Here is an 18821-nt window from a genome sequence, read left to right as displayed (position 1 = left end):
AGTCAATGCCACCTTTACAGAGTAACCATTCTAGCATCACATAGATTTGGTTGGTTGGGACATCTGAAGTTGTTTTAATCAGAAGATTCTGGTGCTTATCCTCCGCTGTGAATGACACGGAAAACACCAGTCAGGGCAAGGAGACTGGACCAACCCTGAAGTTCCATGTGGATCAGAGGGGGAGAGAAGGGAGCTTTCTGTCTAATAGATTTAATTACTACAAAAGTCATGGGGAGACACACACACACACACACACACACACACACACATATATATATATTTTATATATATATAAATATATATATTTTATATATATATATATATATATATATACAGGGAAGAACAAGATAGGCTCTTGAGACTCGTATCCAACTGAGAACATGAAAGATTTAACACAGGACGTGAACGTGAGAGTAACGTGTGATTAAAATGGCAGGATCATTGAATGCCTGAGTCAGAATACCCTACTAAGAACGTCTATTATCAAACCGTCACCACATCATTAGAATAATCATACTAAGACACGAAATAATAAAACGAGGAACACAAACCTCTCAAGCGCCCACCCCACTTGCAGACTTTAAGTATCTGTTACAACAGGCGTGCCCAGGGCACGCTTAACCTTTCACTATAAAACCATGTTTTTAAAACCTGTCCACCTTATTCTCAAAGTATACTATAAAGTACAAAGTGACCTTTCACAGCCCAATTATGCATAACTCAAGGTCCTAAGATGTCAGACATTCCACCACGGCCAAAGGTCAGGCTGAGGGAGTAGCTCCAAGCTTCCTATCTCATATTAATGAAAATTGAAGGTATGGACTCTCACTGGTATACAAAAATTATAAACAAGCTTCTTAGGATTTCTAGAAAAAAAATGAGAACTTGAGGAAGAGTGAAAAATTAGGAAAAAGTGGGAGAAATCCCCACAGGCAAGAGAAAATTTTTTTATTATTAATCATTCCATTCTTTACATCTCAAATGATACCCCACTTCCTGGTTAGCCCTCCACAAACCACCCATCCCACAACCTCTCTCTCCTCCCTCCCCTTTGGCTCTGTGAGAGTGGTCTCCCACCCAACTACCCTCTTCGGCCCCACCCCTTCAGCATCCCCCTATGCTGGGGCATCAAACCTCCAGGACCAAGGGCCGCCCCTCCTATTGCTATCAGGCAAGGCCATCCTCTGCTGCCTATGTATCTGGAGCCATGGATCCCTCCCTGTACGCTCCTTGGTTGGTGGTCTGGACTCTAGGACCACTGGGTGGTTCGGCCAGCTGATGTTGTTCTTCCTACAGGGTTGCAATCCCCCTCAGTTCCAGTAGGAGGGATTTCTAAGAGAGGACTGAGCCATTGAACTCCTGACTTGTGATACATAGCCTACAGCACAAACACAGGGAAAATGGCCACTTACATAAGGTCTTCAGAGCCACCAGGGAGGCCCGGGTGACTTCCTGAGTAATAGAATTCCTGCCATACATAGCAACATACAGTGTTCATCATTAATGTTTTTCTAGAACAATGATTCTCAACCTTCCCAGTGCTGTGACCCTTTAATACAGTTCCTCATGTTGTGGTGACCCCAACCATAAAATTATTTTGCTGCTGCTTCATAACTGTAATTTTGCTACTATTATGAATTGTATGTGTATAGCTGATGTGCAACCCCCAGAGGGAGTCGACTCACAAGTGAATGTCTGCTCTACAGACTATGTAGGGTTCCTCAGATGGGCATGTATTTATCTTCCTAACATGAGTCAGAAAGAGCAGTAACAATAAAAAGAAAGTGCACAAAAACGAGTTGTCTTTAAAATTTTTGAAATCTGGATCTGGGTGCTTCCCTTTAATCCCAGCACTTGGGAGGCAGAAGCAGGCAGATTTCTGTGAGTTCGAGGCCAACTGGTCTACAAAGAGAGTTCCAGGACAGATAGGACTACACAGAGAAACCCTGACTTGAGCTACCACCCCCACAAAAAAAAAATTGTTCATGAAAATATGTTAGTGTCATACTCATTTTGCCTCTCCACCGTGGGTACCTGGGCGAGGAGGGAGAAGGGAATCTGAAAGGGAGGGGGATGTCCACAGCCCATGTCTTCCTTCAACAGACTGGAGGGGAAGTACCTGAAGTCTAGTACAATGCTGTATCCTCCCCCAACACTCCCCCCTACTCATCCCCCCCCCCGTCTACTCTCTGGGAAACAGGGCGTCTCTGGTGTGCTTCTGAGAGTCAGGAACCAGAGTCCTTGCTTCCCCTTGGATCATCCATCCGCCAGGCAGAAACGGGAGTTCTGGGACAAGCAGAACTCACTCTGAGTGGGAGGGAGAGCTGAGAGTACCGGAGGGTCTGGAGGGGAGAAAGCCTTCCTCAGGAGTCTTAGGTACAGCTCTTTAGGTAAAGGACTTCCCGCAGAGATCCATTAGAGGGGCAGTTCTCTAAGACAGTCCTTGCTTGATCATATTTAATGGTGGATGTAAATGCGTACACTTTATTTGGGGTGAACCAGGGATTAAATACCTTTTGTGGGAAGGGATACCAGGTAAGGGAAGCTCGTAGGCCGAAGGCTCGGAGCTATCCCAGTCCTCAGTGAGATGTTGTGGTTACTTGTTCCAGAGCAGGTGCACAGACGGGCAGGGAGCAGCTCCACTCCTACCCGTCTCAGATCTGAGACTCACGTGGTCTGAGCTCACTCAGTCTTTCCAGTTCTCATGTCTGTCTGGTACCATGGTTCCACATGCCCGGCATGTTAGGGCAATGTATACAGGATTATTTGAGATATATCAAGGATTTGTCCAATAGAAAGAAAGCTCTTGCGAAATATGGGCAGTGATCAGAACGATAATTCAGAGGGAGCCAGTCAGATGGTCAGCACACACTATCTGTTTAAAATCATTAGTCAGGGTATGAAAGCCTCAGCCCCAAAAAGCATTCCCTGGAAATGAACAAAATTAAGACGCTGACAATACTGACCCTTGCTAAGGACACTTCAATAAGAACATTTCAAGACACTGTCCTGGGACATCAAATGGTAAAATCACTTTGGAAAAAAAACACACAAGTTGTTTTGTCTTTATAAAACCAAGCACGACCCACAATAGCTCCGACTGTTTGTCAAAAAGAAGAACACAGTTAACCAAAGCTGCACAAAGGTGTTCGTTGTTGTTTATTTGAAACAGCCCAAGTTAGAAACAGCCGGTGTTCATCACAGGATGACTGAATGGTGGCACTTAAGCAGACTATGAAGGGACTAACATGGAATGAACTGGATAAACACAAGATACAGACATCTAAAAATATGTTGTTTCTAAGAAATCTACATGAACAAGATTTCTTTTATAGTATATCCATTGGGGAAGGAATTAACTGGATGCTAATTTCCTGGGGTCCTTGTAATATCCATGGTCTGGTTAGGAGTTCATAGCCACTGGCGTTTGTTTAAACTCAATTTACGGGGCGAGGGGCACGGCTTGAGTGGTAGACATGGTGCTTGCAGTGAGAACCACGCTCAGATCCCCAGCATCTATGGAAAGAGCTACAATACCAGTACCGGGATCACAGGAGCAGCCCCAGGGCCTGCTGGTCAGTGTAGGCAGCCTGGTGAGCTCCTTAAGAACGACCTTACCTCAAAACGGGGACTGGAGAAGCGGACAGCTCAGCGGGTAAAGACACTTACTGCCAACCCTGAACCCGAGTTCACTCCTGGTCACCCACATGGCAGGAAAGAACAGACCCCTGGAAGTTGTCCTCTGACCTCCATACACGTGCCATGGCACACCCATGCGCGCGCGCGTACGCACGGACACACACACACACACACACACACACACACGCACACGCACACGCACACGCACACGCACACGCACACACACACACTGAATAAAATGTAGTTTAAATTAGCAAGTTATAAAGCGATTGAGGAAGACACTCAGCGGTGTCCTCGACCCTCCACATGACCACCTGCAGACCCAGGGAAGAAGCCGCAAGTGCACGGGCACTTACAAACTTTATTTCATGTAACTTTTGTGTTAAAGATGGGCAGTAAGAATAAGTTGTGTTAGCTAAGCAGTCACAGTACACTGTAAACAAGGATGCAAAGGCCTGGAGTTCCAGGCCAGCCTACACTACTACACCCAAAGTTCCAGGCCAGCCTGGACTAGTAAATACTTAATTTAAAAATGTTTTTAAAAAGCATCAGCTATATTAAATGACATAGTGGAACTGTACTTATTAAGAAAAATAAATGTCTCAAAAAAAAAAAAAAAAACCGAGTAAATCAACTTAACGAAGAGACAGTCTGATGCTTGCCTTGCTTGAACGATTTCACCTAAACAGCAGTCTAACTCTTACTCTCTATCCTGCTTAATATCCATGACCTTTAACCCCACGGGAACTCCTTTGTTTCCTGCCTCCACCACTGGAATGTAAACTCCATAGCAACAGGCATTTTTCTTGTGCTCTGTTTCTTCAACTGTCACATAATAAGCAAATGAGCATGACCACGTGTGCCATGGGCCAACACGAGGAGGAGGGCTTTGTGTAGGGGGAAGGAGAGCTTTTTTTTATTTATTTATTGAAAATAAAAGTTTTCATACAGTAAATTCCAATCAGTTTCCCCTTCCACATCCCTTCTTCCAGCTCTTCTTTCACTCTTTAGAACACAAACAAGAAAGAAGAAGGGAAAACCACACACATTAAAAACACAAAATCAGAAACCATCAAATGCAAGCAAAAAGACCAGTAAGGTAAAAAAAAAAAAAATATACATACATACATACATACATACCAAACAAGGCAATATGAGATAAAAAAAAAAAAAAAAAAAGATAATATGTTGGCCATCTACTGTGGGAATGGGCCTGATCCCGAGTGTAGTTTGCATATCATGTGAGACTGTAGTGGGTGGGTCTAGTGCTGCTTGTATTCAAATGCTAATTCTGTACCCCAAGATCTGGTTGTTCCGAGATGAGCAGATCGTCCTGTATGGCAGCTTTTGTTATATAAACCTCATCCGCCTGCCCCAAGTTGTCGTCGCCCATGATTGGTTGGTTAATAAAGATGCCTACAGCCTGTAGCTGGACAGAAAAGAGGTGGCTGGGGCGTCAGTTTGAAGGCTTGGGGTCTGAGGCAGGGACTGCAAGGAGAGGGAAGAAGAGGGAGGAGAGGAAGAAGTCACAAAAGGGTAAGGACATAGTGAATGTATGGCCACGGGGGCCAGCCTGTTGGAGTAGGAGCAGCCCAGGCAGAGCACGGCAAGGGATATCTCAGGGTTACTGACAGGGAAGTAGACAAAATAGCACTGAGGGTTGATATCTGTGCAGCTGTGGTGCTTTAAAACTTGCTATAAATACAAAGGTTTTGCATCTTTTATTCGGGAACTAAATGATCTAAGGTAGGGTAGAAACCCCTAATCAATATTTACTGTAACATGAGACTCCGTTGGCAGAACTAATTTCCCTTTTGCAACTGATTGTAAATTGGAGATCGCTTCTGGGTTAGGGATGGAGTCTTGCGTCTCCTTCCTCTCTCAGCACTGGACTCCATGTGGCAGGCCCTGTGCAGGCTCCGTGCACACTGCCAGTCTCTGAGTCGAGATGTGTGTCTGTCCTGTTGTGTCTGGAAGTTTCCATCATCCATCCCCTCTGGCTCTTACGATCTTTCTGCCCCCTCTTCTAAAACACCTTCAACACATGATTCAGTTTCCAGCATTCCTCTCTACTGCAATCAACTTGTGACTTGAAGTAGCTATTTTCCCTTAAGAACATTTTAATTAAAAAGTGGTTTGCTGAAAGAAACGCAAGCTACACCCACAGTGAAGTGTGCACCCTTCACTCATCTCATTGCCCCTCAGTCTGTGCCCACTGGAAAGGCCACTGGTCACTGGAAACTGTCAGCAAGGAAGAATGAAGACTCTGGGGACCCAGGTTGAAAGTATTTAGGCACATTCTGCTAGAGCTCCATCACTGCCACCAGGGGCCATGCTCTGACAGGTTTCCTAGCTCCCCCTCAGTGGGACTGGGCCGTGTGAAGCAGGCCTATGGCTACATCCGGGTTTCCTGGTAGGTAAGGAATAAGGCGCTAGCTTATGAGAGATTCAGGGTAGGGGGCCTTAAGTCTAGTCCATTCTCCAGAGCAATGTCCCCTTCAGACTGTGCTCCATAAGTGTCAAGACAACACAGGACTCTGACCTCCTTCTTCAAAATAATACAAACGGGGAAAAAAGAAATACCCCTCGAGTACTAAAGTACTTAGTTTAATGAATTTGTTTTTAACACAAATGAAAAACAAGATTCTTACCACTTTAACGACAGCTACAACTTCAGACCAATAACATACGAATTTTGCAAAGTTTTTAACTACAGATTATCAAATATAATAGAGAATGCAATTTAGTGCTTTTTGTCACAATATCAAAAATAAGCAATTTTCTCAAAGTTATCAAAAGTGCCCCACTCAAAATCTTTTTCTTAATCAAGTAAAAGTATCTGCTATTGTGCATGTGTGTTAAAAATTAAAAAGGAAACCATCAGTGTTATTACACAGAGAAACCCTGTCTTGAAAAACAAAACAAAACAAAACATAACAAAAAAGGGAAAAGGGGAAAAAAGGAAAACTTTATATATTGGATGTCATTTAAGTGCTTAACCAAGCAAACATGCCTAACACAGACAGCTCACGTTCTTGGTATGAGAGTCACACCACAGAATGTGAATGTTATAACACGACTTGTATGTACCAAATAAAGCAAATAAAACCTATCATTTAGTACGTCTGCTTGTTTGCTTTTGGTCAACAAGTCGGCAGACTTAATGTTGTACTGCTTCACTCCAGTAGTCTACCTCGTGAGGTTAGGTTCTGTGGTTCACGTCAAATGTGGGACGACAGTCCTCATGAGAGCTGAGCGTTTTTGCAGGAAAACGGCTTTCATTTCCAATACAACTAGAAATACACGCACATGTCTATTAAGTAGAGATACCCAACTGCAAACTCACAAGAGACAGTCAAATAAACTCGTGAAGCAGTGATCACCGGAACAGAGGTACGGGACACACTTTCAGCCACGACGGGGCTTCTTCTTGAGTCGCAGACACATGCCACCAGCATATTCAGACCGACTGAGGCAGGGGGAACATTCGACGTGCGAAGAATCTCTCCAGCTGTTGAAACGGGGTAAGGACAGACACAAAACAACCCAGGCTCCAAACACAGGATTATTAACAATAGAAACTGCGCCCCAGCCTGGCATGGTGGCCCAGCACTTGGGAAGCCGAGGTAGGAGGTCTGAGGCCAGCCTGGGCTACAGAGTGAAATTGCTGTTGCCAAAAGAAAAAGATACTCACAAATTGTAACCCTAGTTTTCTGAGGAAAAAGTAGTTTTTAAAACAAGGACATGAAACAAACTTCAAACTGAGACTCATATTAACATTGCAACCTCAATGAAAAATAATACTTGAAACTAAAATAAATTATATTTTGGGTATTTTTAATGTGTGTGAGATATATAAAATAAATGTATACACCAAATATACACTATTTGTTTATTTTAGGTCAAAAAGTATTTAGGAAAAGTTCTCCATGTTCAAAATTAAATAGGAATTGTCTTCTATATACAGGAATTATACTGGAAATATGAAGTAAAAGTTTAATTCTGCAGAATTAAAACACAATTATAGTCATTCGAAAAGTAAAAAAAAATACTGAATTTTTTGTGTTAAATTCTTATAATTTTTTAGTAACAAGTGAACTTTTCTAACATTTAAAAAAGTATTCTTTTATCAATATAAAACTATTCAAATAATTATGAGAATCTCTTACACCAGAAAAATTCACATGATACACTCGTGACCCCAAGAGTTAGATCAGCAGAGCGAGCGGTGTCCCTGAAACAAAGCGCTTCTCCTTTTGTCTCCCCCATCCCTACAGATAAGCGTTATTTCACATCATTTACATAGAACTAGACCACACTCTGAGAGATAAGTAACTCTTTCTTTCTGCCTCTGGAGCTCAGGGACAATCCTCAGTCTTCTTTCTTGGCGTGTCTCTTAGCACTACTTGGAGGCTCTGTGACCCGCTTGGACGCTGAGGAGGCAGAACCATTGGAAGACGGTTTGACTTCAGCCTTCTTTTCACTCAACGAAAACTGCTGCTGCTGCCGGCCAAACAGCATCCGAGTCAAGGTGTCCTCGAAGGGCGTGAGAGTCACAGCAGCATCCTTCGTCATCATCATGGTCACCTAGGGGAAAATCCACTTTGAATGTCAGTATAAACACTTTTTGTTTCTTAAAACTGAGAGAGAAAAATAAATAATGGGCAAAGGGACTCAAACATATTTTTTATTTAATCTGTAGGAGAAAAATTAAGCTAAATTCTGGGAAAATTTCAGATCACTATGAATTTAAAGAACATTATACCAAATGAAGTATAACCAGTGGTGCAGGCATTCAGGAGCTGCTGAACTTTCCCGAAAGACACTACAGAAGAACCTCCCCACCAGGCCTTTCTGTCTGAATTACTTAAGTATAGAACAAAGACCTCAGAATGTGGACTGAAAAGTCCACTTACCTCCTAAGTCACACTGCTCAGAAATGTTCACACTTGACCAAGAAATTAGACTAATCCCAAAGTGGATCTGCAGGGAGAACTCGGGATCTGACTTAGTTTCAAGCCCTAAGACTCTGTAACAGGCAGTTCTTCCAGATCACAGAAAAATCAAACTAGAGGCATTTGGAGTGACATCCCTAAAGGAGGCCCTACACAACCCACTTGCTTAGGGTACATGACGTCAGGAATAATGTATCATTCAGCGTGACTGTATCATCGAGGGGCTGGGAAGGTACAAAGAGTCCATGTCCATCTCAAGAACAGATAGATGAGATGCGTGCATACAAGTTAAAGTAGCCAGAAATAATTAGAAATTAATTAGAACACGTTGTCAGATGAAAATAGCACAATATAATCTATAGGCTACTAACACTACCACATATATAAAGCAAAGCTCATTTGCACACAACTTTGTGCAGGCCCTAAATGGTCTGACATGTATACTTTGAAACAGCTACCTTATATTTAAAAAAAAAAAACAAAAAACAAAAAACCCTTGTCTCTTTCTAACTTTATTTTATGTGTATTTATGTATTTGTCTGCATATGTCTGTGTATCACATGCATGAGTTACAGATAGTTATGAGCCACCATGTGGGTGTTGGGAATTGAACCTGGGTCCTCTAGAAGAAGAGTCCATGCTATTAACCATTGAGCCATCTCTTCTGCCCCCAAACAGCTACTTTTATAACATCTGTGATGTCTGATCAGAAGGAGAACCCTAGGAGTAGGATGTTGACAGAAGGAGGGATGGAGATGCATGACATTTTAGGAGTAAAATTAAATACTCTATGTGAGTGGATAAAGCTGCTTCCAGAATCCACAGGATAAGTGCAAATTCCAGTGTCTGGGGTGGGCAACCTCCCTACAAGTTGTTGGTTGGAGAGGTGTCAGAAGTTCCTCCCTACCCTATCCCCTGACAAAAATACAAGCTAGTGCCCCTGCTGTTGGTTGCCTCTCAAAACTAGATGGTAAGACCCAATTGCTGAAGACACCGAAGACTCTGGTCACAGAACATGGAGAAGGCAAGCTTGAACTAGGACAAATGTCCTTGATGCTTGCTAGAGCTGATGGTGCCAGAAGGCTGATGAGAGAGACTGACATGGAGTATTACTCAGCTGTGGAGTCTCCTGCTACTTTACTGAACAGTGAGGCAAACTATGCCTGCTGGTGCAATCCAGGGACATACAGCAGCTTTCTCATTGGATTTGAGACCCACTCCCCAGGAGGGGATGCATTCATATCTCATACTCTAAAACCTCATCAGAAGCCACTGGCCACAGAGGTCATGAGACCTAATGGGGAGGCTACTGCTTCGGTTTTGCTAAATGGACAAGGTGTGCCTATCCACAATAGCTATGTTGTGGCCTCAGTTAGTGCTGCTGTGAGCTTCGGTCTGAAGCTTCCCTTTGCAATGGGTAGCATTAAGTGCAGGGACTCGTGACTGGTCAAAGAAATGAGAATAAGTGACTGTTTAATGCTCAGCACAACTGGGACATCGATCCTACTCCAAGACTTAGGAAACCTCAAAGAAATGTCTGAAAGAACCCAAGAAACAGAACAAAAGGGGGAGTGGTATGGAATGTCGACATGATATGTGACATGGCTGCTGCAGTCTTTACTTCACAGCACCTGTGATGGATTGCACAATGTTTATGTAAGACTGGACCTGCCAACATCCTGCCGTGGAAGAGGTAGGTGCTCATGACGCCCCACGATTCCTGTAGAGTTTATATGTAGTTAATGGTTACTGGAAGAGGGAGAAACGTTTACTTCAGTGGTGTAGCCACTGGCAAAGCACCCATATTCCTTTAAACATTTTTAAATGTATTTATTTTAGTTTATTTATATATATGAGTGCTTTGTCTGAATGTACATGAGTGCTTGACACCTAAGGAGGCCAGTAGAGGACAGAAGTTATCTGGGACAAGAATTGCAGAAGACTGCTATATGGTTGCTAAGAACTGAACTTGGATTTTCTGGAAGAGCAGCCAGAGATCTTAATATAAATATGTATTCCCTGATTGAGCAGACCTTAGTACACATAAATTATTCTAGTAAAAAACTGATTTTTTTTAAAATGTAGAAGAACTCATTTGTAAGTATTTTGTAAAAACACACTAATCAGTACTTCGCTACATGGTCTTTTAAGTGACCTTGACAAGCTGGTGTCTACACCTCACCCGGGGTAGGGCTGCCGGTTGTACCAACAGTGGAAGCCACAGGCCACAGGACAGTTCAATCTGCTCTCCCACGGCTGCTCCTGTCTATGCTTCCCAGGTCCCTTTAGTCCTATATACTCCTCGTCTCCACTTTTATTTACCTCAACTAACTAAAATCATTTTGCAGTTCCACCAATCTTTGAAAGTGCTTTTACCAAGGTCATCATGCATGGTTAATTTTAAAACAGCAGAGCTGCTGTACAGTTTTAATCAGTACTGGTCAGCACCTTTGCTCTGTTTCATAGGAACTAGTTCACTGTAGTTCCTTCAAGTGAACAGCCAGTTAGTAATACATGTTCCTCGGAGTTCTTTCAAGTATCCACTGATGAAGAAGGGATCCAAATTTGACACAGTTCAAAACGGACAAAAGATTTATCTTAAAACCTTTTTCTTAAGTCAGAAAGCTGGAGAGATGGCTCAGCAGTTAAGATGGCTGCTCTTCCACAGGACCTGGGTTCATTTCCCATAATGCACATGGCACAATTATTCAAATTACTGAGACTCTAGCTCCAAAGCCTCCAACATCCTCGTCCGGCCTCACTGGGCATCAGACTTATACAAGGTACACAACGATAGGTGCAGACCAACACCAATGCATGTAAAATGATAATAAAAAATAAAGGACATGTGAATTTTACCCAATAATGCATTTAACGTATTTAAAGTTAATTACCATTGAGATCAATGGTAGAAAATACATCACATTTATAATATGATTTTATACAGAAAATGCCAGAAGCCACATATCCCTTGGGGCATGGTAACCCTAGTTCAGAAAACACAGACTTGCCTGAGATTGCAAAGCCTCCATTTCCACGTAAGTCTGTGTATCAGCAACACAATAGGGCTTTTTCCTCTGCTGATAATCTTCCCCACTTATTTTGTTTCCCTGTGGCTTGAGTTTTAGTGATCATAAAGTACTTGAGAGAATTATAAAAATAAATGATTTTTCCTTTAATGAACCTGGCTAAGCACAGCTGAACATGAGTTCTGGGTGAATAGAGGAAGAGGGAAAGGAAACTGCAGAGGAGAGATGAAGAAGGAAGGAGGAAAAGGGAGAAGCTGAATATATTTCTCTCGAGGACGAAGACAGCCACAGGCAGAGACAAACATCAACATCCACACCTGTCTACCTGACCCGGAATGAAGAGCAGATTGTGTGGTTTCCTCTACCTGCAAACTCAATACACTTCCCTTCACAACAACAAAGAGTAGTGCTCACTGAAACCTCTGTCCTAGCCTAGTTTTAAGGATGAAGCAGGCCTACCTGTGCAGCTCCTGACCTTCCTCCCCACTACTCTCTGGCTTCCGAGACACCGCCTGCCTATCCTGTCCAACCATAAACACCTCCTGGTGGCAAATGAGGAACCACAGAGGAGCTTCAGGAAATCCTGATACATCGAGCAAACTCCCCCAGAACCGTCCTTCTACATTCAACAATGTAGAAACAAGTGTTCTTGGTACTAGCTTTGCCTGAGGGACTCCATCAGAACTAAAGGCCTAAACAGGGTTTGTAGTGCAGGCTGGTGGACACCCGGAATGTGCTTACCTTTATGGTCACGAGGAAGATGGTGTAAAGGAACATGAGATCATGCTTTGATACTGCCAGATGCCTGGTGTGCTGGAAAGTGAACATAATTGACCCCAGCAGGGTTACCTTGCAAGGGCTGAAAGGAAATAGCATTTTAAGTCAGTAACAAACAAAACAAGTGCTCTGTCTGAATGCTCTGTAAACATCAACTCAATGGACTGTTAGCAGACATTAACACAAAATGAGCTACGTAATATATTTTTAAAGTTTCAGAAATGCTGAGTTATTTAAACTTAAAAATCTTTTCTTACAGCATAAAGTACTAGAGATTTTTACTGACTCTGTGTATCTTGCGCACACACACACACACACACACACACACACACACACACACACATCAGATCAGAGTTGCAGGCAGTTGTAAGATGCTGGAACCAAACTCAGCTCTCCTGGAGAGCACTGTGCTGCCTGTCTGCTGTCAGCTTCACACAGCTAGACTTGTCTAGAAGGAAAGAACCTCGGTTGAGAAAACGCCTCCCTAAGATCCAGCTGGAGGGCATTTTCTTCGTGATCAATGGGGAAGGGCCCAGCCCACTGTGGCTGGTGCCATCCTTAGGCTGGTGGCCCTGGGTTCCATAAGAAAGCAGGTGGAACCAGCTAGTAAGCAGCACCCCTTCATGGCCTCTGCATCAGTTCCTCCCTGTCTGACTTCCTGTCCTGATTTCATTTGCAGATGAAAACTGATGGAGAGATATAAGCCAAATAAACTCTTTCCTCCCCAAGTTTCTTTGGTCATGGTGTTTCCTCACAGCAACAATAAACCTAACTAAGATAAACACCAAGTGCTCTTGACCACTGAAATAAGCCTTCTTAGAGTGTCCATTACGCTTCTATAGCACAGTATTGCATAAACATATTTATCCATCTAAGACTTTTTTAAAGGACTTGAAAACCTTCTGTGATAAACAAGACCCAAGACAGATGAGAGAAATGGGGAAACGTCTTTCCTGCACTGTGGTATAAACGCCACCACTGGAGAACCTCAGGCTGCTGTACAGAACCAAGAGTAAGATCACACGGTCACTCTCAGAAAGCAGTAGGGCGGCACCCATAATAAACCCAGTACTTGGGAAGCAAAGGCAGGTGGATCTCCGTAAGTTCGAGGCCAGCATAGCTACACAATGAGGCCCTTTCTCTTAGACAGCAGCATAGCCATATACCCTACCATACCACAGAGCACAGCAGGTCAGCGTTTGCCAACATCTCAAGGACTAATAGTGAAATTATGAATCCACTGTACCGCTAACCTACATAAGCAGCAGGGATTTGTCATACACTTGTGACATGCTTAAAGTATGACGGTAGAATATCTCCATCCAGCTTTGCTATGCCTACAGAGGATAAATTATAACCTATGAGAATGCCACGCTGCAAAAATGACAAGAGGCTTTTATACGTCAATTTACTTTTAAAGGTTATTCAAGTGTTATAAACTAAGGAATGGGTTCAAAACAGTATAAGTTCTGAACTTCACATATTAATATAACTGAATAACAATCATGACTTGGAATAGAGATTTCTAAACTTTTCTTGTATATTCCTAAATTTTAAAAATACTTTAAAACAATTACTAATATTAATATACTTAGTTTATATACGTATAACTATGTTATAAAATGTATACAAATTAAACATTTACAATATAAAGGGCAAATGAGGGGCTGTGGAGATGGCTTAGTGGGTAAAGCGCTTTCTGTACAGCATGAAAACCATATTGGATTCTGAGAGCCCATGAAAGCCCACCAGTAATCCCAGTGCCCAGGAGGCACAGACAAAACTCCCTGGAATAGGCTGGCTACTCAGAATAACAGAAACAGGGAGCTCCACGTTCACTCACAGACCTCACCTCAAGATATGAGGTGGAGGGGTTGGGGATTTAGCTCAGTGGTAGAGCGCTTGCCTAGGAAGCGCAAGGCCCTGGGTTCGATCCCCAGCTCCGAAAAAAAAAACCAAAAAAAAAAAAAAAAAAAAAAAAAAAAAGATATGAGGTGGAAACATCCCACACCAGCCCTGGGCCTCCACAGGCACAAACATGCACTATGATACACATGAGCCCATACATGTGAACATGCTTACACACGTACATACATATGAGCTCTGCCCAATGGAGTAGGATTTATCTGATGTTATTTTGTTACTCTAATAGTTTGGTTCCTACGCTAAAGTGGCTGCTAAGGAAACGGCTTTGACATACACACTGGCCATTTTGGATTATGTTTTCTTAAAGACTGACTCTAAAAATAAGCAGTTTGGAGACAATTGGAAAAGGGCACCGGAGGAAGACTTAAAGAAGAGTTAAATCAGGATTAGACTTGTTACCCACAAAGACTGAGGTGCACTGGAAAATTCTGTCACTGTTTCCTATGAAACAGGAAGTAAGATCCTCCTTCCAAACCACAATGGTGGAGCAGATGATAGCAGACACTCGAGAGAGCCCTGGCACTAAGACGTTTCAAAATCCAGCAGATCAAGTTCCACAGGGATGCAAGGCTTTGGCTTCAGACTCCAGGCTTTAACCTGGTACGCCATGACCCTGGCCTCTGTACTTCAGCTCTAGCCTGTGCCCCTAACCTGTCACACTCCCATCCTTCCTCAAAACTACTTTCCCTTCTCTTGGTCGCTTCCTAGTTCCAGGACTCAATTCCTACCCATGGCCACACATTATATATACTAAAAGCTAGGGCCTGCATATAAGATAAGACATCATGTGTCTGGTAGCGTTTGTTGGTGTGGTTTTTATGTATATGGTTGTTTTGCATGCATGTATATACTGTGTACCACATGTACGGCTGGTGCGACAGAGGCCAGAAGAGGCCATCAGCTCCAATGGAGCTGGAGTTACAGAGTTATGAGGCATCATGTGGGTCCTCTGGAAGAGCAGCAAGTGCTCTCTCTTAGCCACTGAACTGTCTCTTCAGCCTCCAAGCTGGCTTTATTTATATTCCATTAATTTATTTATTTGTTCACTTTATATCCCAATTGCAGCCCCCCCTCCCTACACTTGTCCTCCAAGAAGGGGGAGACCCCACCCCCCATATCACAGCACCTGGCACATCCTCTCCCACTGAGGCCAGACAAGGCAGCCCAGTTAGGGGAATAGAAGGCCCTGCTCCAGTTGGTGGGGACACACATGAAGACCAAGCTGTACTTCTGATACATATGGGGGCCCTAGGTCCAGCCCATGCCAAGCTGTTTTTATAAAGAAGGGAAATCTACAGAAAATTGATGTTTCCTTTCAGAGTTCATCTGAGATCATTAACTTAATGAGTTTGCTGGTTTTCTTCCCAATGGGACTGCTAGTTGCTTTTGTTTTTGTTTGTGTCTCAGTCACATGCACAGCTCCAAGTGCATTCATTTAAAGCCAGTGGGTGGTGTCTGAGGCTGAAAGCCCACAGCTCAGTATAACAGAGACCACTTACAAGGACATCTTCAGCCATTCATCACCTTCTGGTTTCCAGTCTCCTTTTAACAACTGCTCACAAGCTGTGATGACAGCACCACCTGCACCTAAAGATAAAATAGAGAAGAAACGAAGATTTAACTGATTTGCTTAAGAAAATACATGGTAGGGGAAGCTAGAGTTTCCCCTCCCGGTCTAAAATCCAAGATTACTGAAACAGAATTCTCAAAAGGAAGAAAAACTTTGTCTTCTGTACACAGATCTGGGACGAGTGCATTTTCCCTCCTCAGAAACTGTCTGCCTTACTGTGACCTAAGGCTAAATCTGGGCTCTCAGGCACAGACATGTATATACAGAACTGTTTTAGGAAAAGTAAGATCCTCTGTCCATGTCTTTCCTTGATATGACTAGTTTTAGGTGCAGCACACCAGAGCAAAGGGTACAGAACTCTGTCAATGCCTACATAAAACAGGATTAGTGGCATTGCTAGAAGCACTTCCCTAGCACACATCAGTCCTCAACAACGCATAAACCAGGCACGGCAGCACGGGCCTGTGACCCCAGCACTCAGGAGGCAGAGCAAGACCAGAAGTTCAAGATCATCTCAACTGCACTGTGAGGCTGAGGCCAGCAGGGACTCCTCGGGATACTGACGGGGGAGGGAGGGGGGAGGGAGGGAGGGAGGAGGAGGACCGAGGGAGGGAGGAAATATAGAATAAATAGAAAGCAATTAGAGCAATGTGAATATGAATATTTGCTATTTCCAACAACTGACAAGAAAGGGAAGAATATAAAACAATTTGTTTTCATTTTTAGACAGGGTATTTCTAGAATTCTCTGTGTAGCTCAAGCAGGCTTCAAACTTGTGATTCTCCTGTCCCCAAGTATTCAGATTATAGGCCTGCCTCAGCAATGTTGCTTAATTTAATGAGATAAAATTTCATATTAAACATATTTCATATGTGGTAAAGTAATTACTTCTGATTCCATCTGTTTCAGAAATAACAAAAGAAATTATTCCTAAGAAACTTTACAAGGCCATGAGGCTCAAAATAATGGCTAGAGAGATGGCTCAGTGGTTAAGAGCCTGAGTTCAATTCCTAGCAACCACATGGTGGCTCACAACCATCTCTAATGGGATCTGGTGCCCTCTTCTGGCACAAAGGCAGGCATACAGGCAGAACACTGTATATATACTAAATAAAATTTTAAAATAATAATGGCTAATCACTAATATTGACGTAAAGAACTTTAACTTTACTAGCTAAGAAACAAGACAAGGCTCCCACTTTCCAAAAGGTTTTATTACAGCATGTGAGCCCTATTCCTGTAAGCAAAGGAGTCTTCATGAGCTACACAATACGTGTGAACAGACCGTTAATCTTACCTCGGGCCCATCCAACAGCTATCATGACTATCCAGCCATTTCTGTAATAGCCATTAGCATGCGCGACTCCACCTACTATTTTCCAAGTTCTGGTCACTTCCTTCATTCCCGCAGCCAGGAGCTGAATAGGTTGATATGAATAGCCCTGGGAAACTAGGTCACGTGGGCAAAAGAATACAATATACCTGAAATTAAAATTTAAATATTTCAATACGTAAATAATATCAGAGGAATAGAAGTGAAAATCTAAGTCTAACAACATGGCATTACACAACCAAAGCAATCCTCCATGAGAGCTTGGAGTATGATTTCAAAAAGGGAGTCTGGACACTAGACTACTTTTCGAGTCACATGATACATAGATGATAAGACTGTGTCACAAGGAGGAGCACACACTTTGCAATGCTCTATACAGCTTTTCATTCACCTACACAGTCTGAAAAGAAAGTTAGGTGCATGGTTCATTCAGAGAAAGAAGCAAGTGCCTCAGCAGTCCCAGCAGGGATGGGCTATGAGCATCCGGTGTCTTTGTTCGTAGGGTAAGGAGTTAGACACACCAGCCTTCTGGCAGATAAGCAAGAGTGGCATTCCAACTCCTACCAACATCTCGACCTGTGTGATCCTTAGCTTATAGCATAAGTTAAAATCCATACAAAGACAGAGACAACTCACGAGGAAATAGGTTTATGTTGTGGAAAATGTATTTTCATGCAGCTGAAAGAATAGAGTTCAATCTTTAATTTGGTTGAATAGCTTAGTTTTAGCCAGTGATCTAAGCATTCCCTGGTGACCTATGGTTTGAATCTTCCTTTGTTCTTCAGTACCCCTCAAATGCTACCGATAGTATTACGAGATAGAATATACAGTTGTCCCCCACTCCTAATACCCGGACAGGTACACAAAGCACAGTACACCTTCTAATGGAGTGACACAGAAAACTAGGCACTTGTTTTGGTTCTTTTGAAAACAAGTGTTAGTTTCATTCTAATTCATGAGTCATAAACAAAAAACCTTACATGCATTCACTGGATATGAAATATTTGCCAGCACTGCTCCAGAGACCTAATATGGAAGCAATGGTCAGCCACTACCTTCCTTCTTCCTCAAGGTCCACTCAAGTACCCACAGTCCACAGAATGTCTGCTTCATTTCAGCTCAGCTCAGAAAGCAGTGGCTCTGTACAGTTGAAATAGAGGGGCTCTATATACAGTGTTCTTTACAACATAAAGATAAAGGCTATCGTGCTCATAGGTGGATAGACTGGTCACTGGACGGCAGGAATCCTACATCTTATCAGCTGTCCTCGAACCAAAAATTCAGCACAAGGAAAAAGAGCTCTGAACTGAATAGTCTATTAACAGTCAATCTGAAGGCAAAAAAAAAAAAAAAATAGCAAAGAATCAGTTAACTTCAGAGTCTGAGAGAAAGAAATGAAGTCTCTGGAGACAATTTTATGCAATCTGAAATAAAATTGTATGGTTTAAAATTGTTTACATGAACATATGATATTTTGAAAGTTTTAAATGTAGAAGTGATTTCCGGGAAGTTGGACAATGGAGAAAAAAAATCACTTAAATAATGAATTGTATATATATTCTTAATAAAATGAAACAATACTTTGGCGCCTC

At 42.7% G+C, this 18821-nt stretch overlaps 1 protein-coding gene across 1 annotated transcript in view; it reads right to left on the bottom strand.

The window, feature by feature from the left end:
• Positions 1–6230: 6230 nt before the first annotated feature.
• The window catches only part of Tmem38b (transmembrane protein 38B), a 35389-nt gene continuing 22798 nt past the window's right edge, over positions 6231–18821 (bottom strand). The window contains exons 3-6 of the mRNA XM_032904026.1: positions 17194–17378; positions 15826–15913; positions 12365–12482; positions 6231–8226 (exon numbers count right to left, since the gene is read on the bottom strand). Of these exons, the coding sequence (XP_032759917.1) occupies positions 8011–8226; positions 12365–12482; positions 15826–15913; positions 17194–17378 (607 nt within the window). The 3' untranslated portion in view covers positions 6231–8010. The remainder of the gene's footprint in view (positions 8227–12364; positions 12483–15825; positions 15914–17193; positions 17379–18821) is intronic.

The sequence above is a fragment of the Rattus rattus genome, chromosome 1, assembly GCF_011064425.1.
Source record: "Rattus rattus isolate New Zealand chromosome 1, Rrattus_CSIRO_v1, whole genome shotgun sequence".
NCBI classification, from domain to species: Eukaryota; Metazoa; Chordata; class Mammalia; order Rodentia; family Muridae; genus Rattus; species Rattus rattus.
The sequence above is the reverse complement of the archived record's forward strand: the minus strand, read 5'-3'. Positions and strand labels throughout refer to the sequence as shown.